Here is a 14,585-nt window from a genome sequence, read left to right on the forward strand (position 1 = left end):
CATTAAATATGAACCTATATATTATTATGTGTAACGATATTATATTAATTATACTATTATTATACAAATTCGATGTTGTACGGTAGTGCGATAAGGCCATGTGGTGGTTGACTATTATATTATGGCCTACGGGTTTTATCGCGATTTAAATATTGCATCGAAATCATCTCCGACTCTATCCACGGTCAGTCTCTCCGCGCGTGTTACTATATAATATTATATTTTTGTCGTTTTCTTTAATTGAAATCTGAAAATAAATAACCTATAACAGTGTTTTTTAGGTATCGTGATATCGCGGCGCGTATGATTATATATATATACATATAATATGTATGTAACTAATACGCTACGGCTAGGCAAATAGATATTATTAAGACCGAACCAACCAGTTTCACGTCTCCACTTCGCAGCGGTAGTGATCCGCGGCGGCAGCTACGCTAGAAAACGACTTTGCTCCTCCGCGACCTCGTCGACTGAACAACCACGGTTTAGTGCCCACTGCGGTACCACGCTGTAAGTACGTACACGTTGGCGGTCGTCTCCTTGTGCGAAAAATATTCTACCATAAAAATTCTCCGTCCGTCTTGTTGAACGCGAAAGGATAATATTATTATGTTTCCTGGATCCGTTTCCGCGAGGAACACCATGATCCTCGCCGTCGCGCTTATTGTCTCGATAGCCGCCGTTACGTCCGAAGAATTCGCTAACACGTGCGTGTTCCAAAAAAGCACAGTCGTCGCAGAATATAAACTGGATACGCTAAACAATGTCTTCAAAGAAACGTGAGTACAAGCTTAATGACATTATATTATATACAAAGTGCTCTGTAGGAGGGGACACGAGACGGAGAAGGACCTAGATCTTCTGTTCTACCTTTATTTTTTATAAGTTGTTAGCATTCAACTACCCTTATCTGTATCCAATAATATCCTTTTCGGTATAATATTTAAATCTTAAAATTAATAACTACAATTTGTACTTCAATTCGAACATTGTACCTAGGTCCTAAAAACATAATATATATTATATAATATTGATAATAACGAGACAAAACCAACAAACGTGATGTAATTTTTAAAAAACATGTCACATAATACATTTTGTGGTTTTTTGATTTTTCCATTGATCTGAGTATTTATTTTGACAAACTATAGAATAGTTTATACAATAAGACATATTTTAAATATAATTATACTAAAGAACAATAATAAATTTCCTTTTACATTGATAGAATCTCTTGAAGATTCTCTAAAATAGTTTATATTGTTTGTTTTATATTATCAATAATATTTTATGGAACTTGGAAATATTGCTGTACCTACATCATAACTGTATACATCACTACAACAATATAATAAATAATATTGTAGAATACAATTTTTAAATACCAGAAAATCTGACCGTGAGATGGTTTTTAGATATAAATGTATGTACTACCTAATTAACTAATGATCAATTGTCGAGTTGGTTTTAATTAGGTATAGAAAATAGAAAGTATTGATCGCAGTATAAATAATTGAAAATTTAAATTTCTGAAAATAAATTCAGAATGTCATATAATAATTTTATTCGTGGTTATATTCAAATAGATGTTCAATATTTATACTCGTAGATACATGATAATTTATAAATTTCTAATAACACGAAATATTTGAACACGTGGAGTTAAATAATTCAATTGAAACATTATGCTAAAGGAAAATAGCTAGATAACTATATTTTATTTTTATCATCATTATTAATTATTATTATCTTTTATATATTTATATAATTATACGTTCTGTATTGCATTTTATAGGTAGATCGACACATGATACATATAGTAGGTGCTTAAATCTAATAAATTTTAATATCAAACTCCGTTCATCATTAATATTGATTATTAAATATTAAAAATTAAAGAAAATAAAAAGTAAACCTATAGTTTTAGATAAACTTAATTTATATACTCTTGTAAATCGTTTTATATTTTCAATTTAAATAATTTTTACGATTTCTTCATATTAAATCCAGCAATTAATTACAGTTTTCCGTGTGCGTCAATCAAATTGCATATTTTTACCTATTTGGTTATTTTTCTTACAATCGCTTAAATATTATAACCTTGTTTTAATGTACGTGTTTTTTTATTCTAATTCTAATAATATTTTAAGAAACGAAATTGGAGTACCTACATTTAAAACAATTTTGAATTTTGATTTCGAATGAATAATCTTAGTTAAGTAATAATTGGTTTACCGATACATAGATATAGTCTTGTCAATGTCTGAAAATAAATGCACATATATATTATTATAAGCCGTATGCCAAATGACTATATTAATAAATACATTTAGTGATTAAAAAATATTATATGATCGCATAAACACATCGATAAAAAACAACCAATACAAATGATCCAGATAAGTTCAGATTACATTATAAGCATAACGTTTAGCAGCTCGGAAAGATTAATATAATGTATTGACAATTATTATATTGGATTATGTAACTTTTTTATTTTCAGATAAATTAGAATTTTTATAGAATATCGATTTTAAAGTAGATAAATAATTTTGTACATCGAACGCTACGCATCGTCGTCGTAATTTTCAGTACCAGTTTTATTTAGTAGGTAATATTATAATATTAATAACAGTATTATTATAATAACATAGCTGCAGTCACGGGTTTGTTTTTATTTTGGTTTTTTTTACTATTTATCTAAAACGACGATCGACGAAAAACACTTATTCGGCCACTGGAGCGCACAGAAATTTATTTAATTATATTATTACTATCGGTAGAGGCACGTTGTTATTTATTCGGTCAAGGCGTGTTTGTTGAGTAAAAAAACATATTTATCGTCGTTCGATGTTTTGTTTTTAAGTTGGATATACTGGAACACACGATCGCTTGGATACCTGCTGTGGAGTAAAAAAAGAAAAAAACAACGTAGGAATGTTTTTCATTTCCATATTTGTACCCGTTGGACGACTAAAAACGGATTTATATCATTTTGTGCGTTCGTTTTATATGATACATTATTTAAATATTACACTGTGCGAGACGTCGATCGTCAGAAATGCCGTTTATTAGAAATAATAACGAGTTTAATAACGACTGTATTTGTGATTCGTCGTTGGGTCAGCTTTTACGTTGTCAAAACATCGTCTCACGACGTTAAATTCGTATCAAAATTGTCGAAGATTCGAAGATTTTGGTCGCAGTGACCTATGTATTATTTTATATTATTATGCTAATCAATTATTTTACGAATATTATATAAGGCAGTTGGTATAATGAAGTTATGCGACGAAAAAAATTCGTCAAACTAGTTAAACGAGTTTTCACTGTACATTCGATATATACCTATATTTCACATTTTCCAGCCCATACATTGTTTTTTACTTGGGTTTTAAGCAGCGTATTCAGTAATAATTATAACTGACGACGAATATTTTAATTCGATATTTGTGTTCAATAGAATATGCGTAAAAACGACTCAATACATATTAATGTGACGGTCACGATTTCGTCTATGTACAAATAATACAAAAATTGTTTTAATTCGTATACTATACGAGTGTAAGTACATTATTTTGTATAGATTAGTCGTCATTCCTCGGACAGTAAAAACATATCATTAACGATAATTAGGTAGACCTACCAATATTATATGCCTAATGGCACAGCGGCCAAGTGTATTTGGTTAGAACGCTGTACAAATATATTTATTTTCTTTATATACATTATACAATATACGTATAAGAAAATGGAACGAAACATTACGTTTTTATTACACTAATAGTATTGGGTTTCTTGTACACAGGTTGTATTGTATAATAATTATTCCTATAAAATTAAAATAATATTATGTTTCAATATTATTATTATTATTTATTGAAATTATATTTAATTTCGAAATTGTTTTCATCGTCGTGGATTTGATATACGAAGGCACTCTACATTATACTACACTTATCATGCGATAAAAGTATGAATCTATAATGTGATAATACGTCCTTGAATACCATATTATATTCTTGGCAACAAAAATGTCCATGCCCAATTACTTATATTCAAAATAAGCCAAGTTTTGTTGTACGTATGGCAATGTATTTTCTTACTAAAAGGTATGAAATAACTAATGCGTAAACCGACTGACAAAAAAGACTTATCTTAATATAATTATTTAATGCTTAGAATTCAAATAATAATGTATATATGTTGCAAACGTTGAGATATCGATGACATTAATTGTTTTATTCTATATTTTAATTATACATTGTATGGATAACATTTATATGATTAATAAATTCGTTATCGGTTTAACTTAGTTTTGTATTAATATCAAACAACAGTGATGAACTGTAAACTAAAATATTACTCAAAGTACCTAGATAGTTGATAAAATAATGATTTATATTATGCCTACGCAAATATAATTATATTTTTTAGTGTTTGTATTAATACAATTTTACCGTGTATAATAAATTGTAGTGAGATCAATATTTGCTTACTTAATAATTTATAAAATTAAAGTATTTTAATTAATTAATTAATGAATTATGAAATTATCTCTCGTATCTACATAAGAAATATAGGTACAGATTACAGAGCATTTCATAAATTTACTCATGAGCGGGTCTTTTCGCTTTGTATTTATTCTTATTATTGTACATTTTTACCTATCCAATATTAATTATTATTAATGAATGAAGCTTTTATTGTTCAACACGTGTAATATATAGCTTAAAATCCAAAAAAAAAATTGTATAATCTTCTATTATTAGATTTTAAGCTGAGCAAAGAATGTATTTTACAATGACTGGTTTATACAATATATGATTGAAAAATATTTTTATTTTTAAAAATAAGAAAAACAAAAATGTGCACTCAAAATTTGTTTTTGTATTTTAGTAAGGCTTACTTAAAAAACGAATAACTTTAGATTAGCATTACCTACATATAAGTAATACAGTTTTTAATTTTGTTTTCTTGTTTATTAAATTAGGTACACACATTTGACAATTTTAATTTTTTTTTGTTTTTATTTCCTATATATACGACGATAACAATTTTTTATTGCGTCTATAAACTTGAAATATTATGCAAGATTCTTCACATAAATAGTTCATGCTGGATAATATTAAACTTGGTTTTTTTATAAACGTAACATTTTTAGTTATTTTATTGTAGTTCAAAAATATTTTTAGTAGTGATTTGGAACCCTCTCGTGTATTATTAACTTTTATATTATGCACAAGCACAATTACATTTTCAAAATGTTTACTGGGTTAATTATAAGGTATTTTAATATTGCCCATTAATAATTTATATTTTATACCATATTAGTATAATATTATTAGTAGAAAAATAAATGACAATAAAAATTAATAGCAATATGTTAACTTTTAGATTGACAATCTGAATCGTTTTTTGTATAAGTAGGTACAGTTATCTACTTATCTATTATTGAATTTAAATTTAACACATTACAATGATCTATTGAATGATTAAAGCACAGCGTTTACCTGATTTCCTCTTCTATTTTTATTTACTTATGTCGTAGGCCTAACTCAAAATTATTTATTTATTTTTATATTATTTGGCAATAATGCCTAAATTGTATTAATACTTGTTAGTAGTTCTTTTAATATTTACTCATATTTACTTTTATTAATAATTGAATTATTTTGTTATACAGTTGTTTAAATCAAATGAAACCATTCATGTTTACGTTCTGTAATTTTTTTTATTTAATTATATAAGTCATTAATAATTGTTTTTTATCTAAACATCAGAAATGTAATAATTAATATGAAAATTTTTATTCAAAAATATTTTCTTCTATTTTTCTTCACAGACTAATAACTGAGTCGAATGACAATGTTTATGTTGTATCAATTTGCCGTCATGTACCGGAAATGTATTATGATCCCAGAAAAATGATTGGTGCTATTAAATTGACGGCCGATGGGAAAACAATCGATCTTGGACACATCAACCAATCCAATGCCACCGTTAACGGTTTGATCTTATTTTCTCTTTCAAAATATCATGTAAATATGCTTTACTACCTTTATTACGTTTCTAGGTAATAGTGTTGTGCTTACATACATGAATGATCGAGGTAGAAATTCAGAAGACACTTGCAAAGGTCTTCGATGGAAAACACATCTGAAGTTTTTGTGTGATCCGTATGCAAACCACGTAAGTTAAAAATTTTGTGTTTTAATATAAAATACATTCAACAACTTTCAAAACACGAAAACCGAGTACCTACATATAATTAAATTAACTTTCAGTAAAACAGTAGTTATAGATATATATTAAGTCTTAACGCAGTTCAAAAATATTAATTACGATTGCAGTAATAGTAAAGAACGTGACCATAATTTTTCCACTCAGAACGGAACGCCTGTAAAATTTAATAGGAAAAATACGATTATATTTATTATTTTTCGTATAAAACGATAACAGTCGTAAATAAAAATGAATAAAACATAAAAAAATAAATTATTCTAAATAAATGAAATAATATTTTGTTTAATATTTATTTATTAGGAATTATAGAATAATAAAATAGAACTTATCTTGTGCAATTTAGGTGTGATTCCCTATACTTTGTTCGATGAACAAAATTTGCTTTTAAATATTAAGTTAAATTTTTAATAATTAGGAATGAAAAATTTGACATGGATTTTTATTACATAGATACTAGTTATTAGTAATTTATTACTTATTACTTATTAGTAACATACCTAATCACTAGACCGGCACCGATCTATTCGCTATCATTGAATGATTGTATTGTGTGTCAACTTATATAATATTAAATATATACGAGCGGTTGATGCTGCGGCCGTAATAACAAGTGGAATTTTATGTACTATTATAAGAAAACAGGTATTTATTCAAGCCTTTTTTAATCGAATGCAATGCTACAGATCGCCATTTTTTTTAAAGCATTCTTCGGAGACAGCTCAGTACATACCTCAAAAGTGGTACTGTGCCACCCAAAACGGGACGATTGGTCACGTTAAGTGACTTAAACTGTAAACAATAGTCAAAAATTAATTATTCTTTTTAAAGCACTTAAAACTTCATTCGATTAATTTTGAATAAAACAGTAGTAGTAGACACCTTTTAACTTCTAATTTTTACATTGTATTTAATGGCTTGAATAGTGAATACAGCCATATTACCTACATTTATAGACACATCCTATAACGAATATAACCTAACTTGATCTAGTTCATACAGTTAGTATCGTATAATATTTTTATATAAAGAGCTTAAAATTTAAATGATGTACCTACTTAAATAAATTCTTAATATAAATAATTATTGAAACAAGTTATCGTATTGTTATCAGTTAAGACACTTATAATAATAATTAATAAGCTTGATACACTATAGTTATAACTTATAACGATTGTAGTTTATGACTTGTGAAAGGGTTTTAAATTTTAATATATATATTTGGAATATATTTATCAGAATTGTTTTTTCTAACAATTGTACTTATTTCGCATTTATTTTTAGAATTTTAATGAAAAACTACGTTTTACATTTTATTTTTATCAACACGATCATTTTAGACTAGATATTATCATATTATCCCATCCATAATAAGTTTAAAGATTATTATGAATTTATTTGTGCTTTACAAAAATTTATTTACCAACATTGCGTACATTTTTAGTTGGTACAGAATCATTTTTATGCTATAAGTAATGGGATTTAGGCAACGGAAAAAAAATGCTATCTTTTGGTTTTTATTTTTTATCTCGACATTATGAGTTTTCACTAATTTTTGGTAATGTTTTACTAGTTTAGCACTAAGTACCACAGATTTTTATTTTTTATCATTTTAGTTTTTGCCAATTAAAATATAGTTTCATACACACTCATTTTATTTTTATTTTTAACCCAGCATTACACTTATAGGTAATACTTAAAAGTTTTGCTATAATTTTAACGTCATTAGTATTATGTGAGTGTTTCGCCAAAATGTTGGGAATATAGAAGTACTGTATTATTATTCCCAATATCACGAAATTTAAAAACATCAACACTGATCTAGCTCCCTTTATTAAAAATATTACTTTTTTGGTGGAATTTAAAAGCTGATCTATACATTTTTGATAATTAAACACATTATTATAGAATTTTATTATTTTAATTTTAACATTATCACCTATAGTATACATAATTTTTTACTTAGTATAACTTGTTATTTTTTATATTGTTTTAATAAAATACAAGTATATACACTAAATAAAATATCTTTTCATGTTTTAGGATATTTTAACATTGATTGACGAAGATCCTGAACAACCTGAAATATGTCAAGTGTGGTTTGAAGTAAAAACATCTAAAACATGTAATTGGCATTCAAACATACCATTAGCTGTTTTGGCAAAAGATTTTTCTACTCGTAAGAACTCTGTAACCAAACCTGGAGAGTGGACGGTAATAAATTATATTTTTAATACCAATATAAATGAAGAGTTAATGTTAATACTAGTTTTATACCAATATAACTGCAGAGATATTTTTTAACAACTCATTTTGTGATTACTAATTTTATCTTGTTGACTTGTTACTAAAAAATATCAAAATAAATTAAATCTTAGTTTATGAAATTAATTAAGTTGGTAACCTGAATTTTAAATTTAATATAATAAAAAATTGCAAATTACAAATTTCTAATTATTTTTATAAGTCATAAATTAATTGTGACAAATTTAGGTAAAACAGAACGAATATTATAGTATTTGTATTAATATTGAAGTGAATTGATTTATTATTCAACTTAAATTTAAGAAAATTTTCTGGGATTTAATTTTTACTTGTGCGTCTTTTTATGATACTTCAGTTTGTATTTTCTAGTTATGAGTATACAAATTAAAATATCGTAAAAATCCAACTTAATAACACAGTAAATATTCTTAACTTTATGTCTAATCATAGATACATTTTATCTTATTTAAAAGCAAACAAAATAATAGTTTTTTTAGCAAAATGTATGTATTATAGTTTGTTACACGGGATGTAGATCAGTGATAAAATAGAAAAATAACAGCTGATATCTTCTTAGAATATTACACTAAATCATACGTATTAGAAAAAAATCTAACCACTCGTAATTATTGTTTCAGGCTGATCATGAAAAATACAATGCGAGGGAGTCAACTAATTCTAATAAAATACCTTCAACTAAAAATTCATTGGATCACAAAATGTATAATTTCAATAACAATAATAAAACATTTAGTAACGAAAATGATAGTATCAGTAAAGAAAACAAAATAAACAATGAAGAAATTAAAAATAGAAACTCAACTCAAAATATTTCAACAGATCAAAAAAAACAACCAGACAATGTAAATGAAGATAATAATTTAAATGAGTATGAAAAATCGATTTACGAGAAAGATGAAACGGAGAAAGCTAAAGAAGGTAGTTCAAAAATAAATACACCTGAAAACAAAATATTAGCAGATCATGAAAATAATAATAATTATTCAAGTAATGATTTGGAAAATAAATTTACTAATCTCAAAATTAACAACACCGTTCCTAGTACATCGTATAATAACGAATACGGTTATCCCGGAAAAAATGAAACTATCTTGCACTATAATAGTTTAAAAAAATATTTAAATCAAAATAAAAACTCTGAAGGTAAATATGAGAATTCGGTTATAAACAATATAAACGAATCAACAAAATATGATAAAAAAAAGGACGACATATTAAATCAGAATGTTCCCGAAATGGAAAAAATTTCGAAACGAAAAACATTTGAAAACAAAACATCAAATAAAGAGATCAACGATTCCGTAGATAGCAAAAAACCTTCAGATAATGAAAAAAAGTTTAACCCAGAGTACCCACAAAAATCGAATTTATATAACGATACTAATAATAATGCTTTGAACTTGAATAATGGGATCAAACATAATATAATTGACGAAGGAAAAAAAGTCGATATTTCAAATCAAAGCCAATCAAAAAACACCAAATCGATTATTCATGATGATAGCAAGGTACCAGGTGAAAGAGCTAAAGAAAATAACACAAATCAAACGCATTCGCAAAAAAATGATTTGGTGGATTTTAGATCTCAAGAAGTAGATTCAAAAACTGTAATCAAAAACAATGCGAGAGACATCAATGGTTCAATAATCCCTCGTGATGACGATGAAAAAAAACCAACCGATGTTGAAGATAAAAGTATTGATACTAATAATATTAATACAACAAGACATAGTACAAGAGATGATAATAAAATTATCGATGCTGATGAAAGGAATATAATGAAAAATAATTATAATATAACTAGCGATAATGATAAAACCGCTTTTGTTGTTACAATTAAGCCAACGAAAAATAGTCCATCAAATATAAATGAATCTGGTGAAGTAAATGGTTCGTCTACTGAATTACCGATAAACACGTCATCAAATAATATTGAAACAGACACTAAATTAGAACCAAACGGTACAATTATAAGTTATATCAATGGCGTTCATAAAAATATAAAACCAAACCAATTGGAACCGGTACCTAGTGAAAATTTATCAGATAATAGTAAAAGTGATGATTTAAATACGAATGAAGATAGTGCAAACCAATCAGAAAATAACTCCAGTTCGAAAATACGCGTCTCTGCAGCTTCAATAATTGGAGGATTGTAAGTATTTATTAAAGCTTATGACAAGATAAAATAAACTATAAATATATATTTTTAATATTCCAATATTTTTGTTTTATAGAGTTTCATTGATAGCCGCTACTGGAGTTATTGGAACAGCCATAAATCGATATTATTATAAAAAAACTGGTATAGATCAAATACCCTTCAAAGAAACGTTCCAGTCAATTTTTAATTTATTTAAAGTAAGTATAATATAAAAAATTTAAAAAATGGAAATATGTTTGTATTTCAACGTAATATAATTTTTTTTCAGACTATTATAACAAAGTTTTGTTGTTGTTTGCCTTGTGTTTCTGGTGTTTCTGGTGATGACTTAGAAGCACAAAACTCTACGAATGAAAAAACACCTCTTTTACAACCTAAATTCGATACTTCGTCACCGGTAGTCGTAGATGAAACTTCTCAAAAATCCAAAAAGCGCAATAAAAGCAGTGACGATGGAAAACAGCAAAAAAGTGATAGCGACGATAGTCAACAAAATAGTAATAATGAATATGGGAGTATGAAAAATGAAAGTAAACCATTGGCTGCAAAACGTAATAGCAAAAATTCTACTACAGACAATAAATCACTTGCGAAAAATCTCGAAGAGAAACTTACTAATGCTGAGAATAATTTGCAAGGAAAATCTATAAAAGAAGTTATAAGTGGAAAAATTAATTCAATATTCGCTGAAAAATTAAAACCTACAATTAACGGTATTTTTGAAAATGTGGGGAAAAAAGTTGAATCAACAGAAGAAATAAAGAAAAACTTGGATACCATATCTAAAGACGCAGAAACAATCTCCAAACTATTAGAAAACGAAAAACCAGTAAAAAATATTGAAATTAAACCTGAAAATAAAGGTAAATCACAAAATAATTCAGAAAAAGAACCTTCAAATGAAACTGAAATAGGCAATGCCGTAGTACAAGAAAATATCAATAGTACAAAGCTTGACGAATTGCAACAGTCTCAAAACGTTAAACCTATTAATGAAGTTATAATTCCAAAAGTGTCTGTACCGGATCTTCAACAAATTGAAACAAATAAACAAGCATCTGACTTGAAAACAGCGAGTACATTAGATAAAGTTAAGACCGAAGAATCAATTGAGAATACAAATGACAAGAATGATGTTGTTACGAAAAATAAGACTGCACAACTCGGAGACTTAGTTGTTACGCCCATCTCGGAGACTGCGAGTAAAATAAATGAATCCAAATTGAAATTCTTAGGATTCGATAAAGAAGATAAAAATGTACAACAAGAAGTAGCAAACGAATCCATTGAATCTGAAAAAAAAGAAGAAGATGACGACGACGATGAATCAGTTGAAGTCATTGAAGAAGTTGTATACATTGACGGAGCTGATGGGGCCGAGGATGAAGAAATTATCGAAGAAATAACAGAAACTACTACAATCGACCCGGACGACGTGGACGAGTCTGGGCACGCCAAGGTTACTGTCCATACAACTCGTAAAATATCGTCATCTTCGTTGCCCGGGGAAGTAAAAACCTTCGAAGAAACTGTGGTCACCGATGGTTCACCGGAAAACGAGAAAAAAATGCCTGGTTTCCAGTTTGGTATTGGAAAATCCGGAGTCAGCATGAGTGTTGGTGATAAAAAGTTGAAGATCGGTATGCCCGATTTGAAGCTGAACCGCAGTAAAAGTAAATCGCCGAAAAACGTAGAAGATGACGAGCCTGACAAACGGGACCCCAAGTCTCCGGAAAAGGTCAAAAAGTCTATGTCGTTGCCCAAAATATTTAAGCGGTCTATTTCTCAACCAGCAGACGATGATATTCAAGAAGCTGAAAGCGAGTCTCAGTTGGACTCTGCGCCTATTAAAAAATCGTCCCGGTCTAATTCCGGTCTATTGAAATTTGGAAAGTCACGATCCAAATCTTCGTTGATTCCTGAGGCGGATGACGTTAAGATAGACACGGATACGATGTCAGAATTCATAGATAAAGAACGGAAGGCGTCTATTATATCGAATATAGGATTAGGTGAATTCGACATAGCCGTAGGCGATGCAGATGTTGCCAACACGACGGTTGTTCGTAAAACATCCACAACAAATAATAAAGAAAAAGATGCTCCAACATCTCCAACAGATTTATTGTTAGGATCGGCCAAAGTCCAACCATCGACCAAAACTACTGACTCCAGGTCGAACGGCAAAACTAAACGCGAAAAAAAAGATAAAACGAAATTAACTACAATAACGCGGCCATTTTAGATACACATAAATCTAAGGAATATTTTTAAACTTACCGTGTAAGAAACAAAATATTATTGGTTCATTTGTGTATTATTTTTTTAACAAATATTTTTCGTTGATATGAATTGTATCTGTTGAAATTTCAATTTTAACTCCCATTATTATAAATTTGTTAATGTTTCGATTTTTTTTTTTTAATTCAACATTAATTTTATTTGTGCATAGGTGTACTAATTATACGGGAATTTGTTCATCTAATTTTAATTCTATATGTATTTTTACAATTTTCCATTTTCTATTGGTTCACTTATACTTTCAATAAAATTGTATTTTTAATTAAAAATGTTATTCCTAAATTCAATTGTTTTTATGTATAAAATTTAAAAAATACTAGTTTAAAATTATCATGAATAAAATGTTTTCTATTTTAAATATTGAGATTGTTATGAACATTCGATGCACACAAATTTTTCGTATCAATTTATTTATAGCCTTGGAAAATAGTTACATAACTGTTGTCTGTTTCCGAATTGATTTATGAATTACCAACACTCAGACATCAATGAAAACTATGATAAATTTACTATGTTAGGTTAATATCAAGTATTATAACGTCATATTGTAAAAATAAAACATTTTTTTTTTTTTTTTACAATAAATTTTACATTTTTCTAAAGTAATTTATTGATGCTGAATGATAATTATTACTAATTAATGTATAGATTCTACTCAGTCAATTTTAAATATCGATCATAATACGTTGAGTGTGATTTAAATCACAAATAATTGTGTTCAATGATTTGTTTAACATAAAAATGTTGTTTTAGTGTTTCCGCTTTATTCCTCTGATCTGTTTCTTTAATTGTTTTAATGCGTTTTAAACATATATAATCAACGACCGGCCGAAGTTGAAAAAAAGGGTATTGTCATAACATAAACTTTAATCACATTATATAAATTAAAAATAATGATTATTTGATGTATTATTTTGTAATTTACTTAACTGATATTGTTATGAATATTAATATGTCTCATGTTTATCACTGCAGTATGTATCCTTATAATTTATCATTTTATGATAAGTCCATTTTCTTCTTAAAAAAAACCCGAAAAAGTTAAAATAAAAAGTGTTTAACCGATTCTAAATGTAAAATTGTACAAGATTTTGATCAATTTTTGGATAAACGTTATTTTTAGGCTTGATTTACTGTTAAAAACGTTTTTTGCTGTTTCTCAACAACCGTGTAGAATGGAGTAATCCTATTTTCGGTTAGCGCGGCAGGTTGAATAAATTAACCTAAATAATTTACGGCATAAATAATACATAATTTTATATATAGTATTATTAGTTATAATGATATAAAAATAAATTGTTACATCAATGAATTATAATTTAAATTGTGCGCTATTGCAGGTATTATCTTAAAACTATTTGGTCGTATGTCTATTAGTTTAGTCACGAATAATTTTTAATTTTTATAAATCGCTGAAATTAATAAATATATATAACAAAAAATACTTTCCAATTTACGTTGGTCGAGGTTTTTCAACACACATATTTTAATTAACGGGAGACACTTCATCATAGACCACTATTGCATGTAAATTGTTGAGGTTGTAGTTATATTAGATGAGTAAAATATATATATTTTTTTAAATTTC

General features: G+C 27.3%; 1 protein-coding gene across 1 annotated transcript; it reads left to right on the plus strand.

Moving 5' to 3' along the window:
* The first annotated feature begins 177 nt into the window (after positions 1-177).
* LOC114121705 (putative uncharacterized protein DDB_G0282133) lies at positions 178-13,906 on the plus strand. Its single transcript, XM_050199795.1, has 7 exons — positions 178-782; positions 5,849-6,012; positions 6,080-6,195; positions 8,290-8,460; positions 9,150-10,687; positions 10,770-10,893; positions 10,965-13,906. Exons 1-7 carry the CDS (start codon positions 613-615, stop codon positions 12,939-12,941), a joined length of 4,260 nt encoding a protein of 1,419 aa, XP_050055752.1. The 5' UTR covers positions 178-612; the 3' UTR covers positions 12,942-13,906.
* Positions 13,907-14,585: the final 679 nt, after the last annotated feature.

Source organism: Aphis gossypii, chromosome 2 (genome assembly GCF_020184175.1).
Source record: "Aphis gossypii isolate Hap1 chromosome 2, ASM2018417v2, whole genome shotgun sequence".
In the NCBI taxonomy this organism is placed as follows: domain Eukaryota; kingdom Metazoa; phylum Arthropoda; class Insecta; order Hemiptera; family Aphididae; genus Aphis; species Aphis gossypii.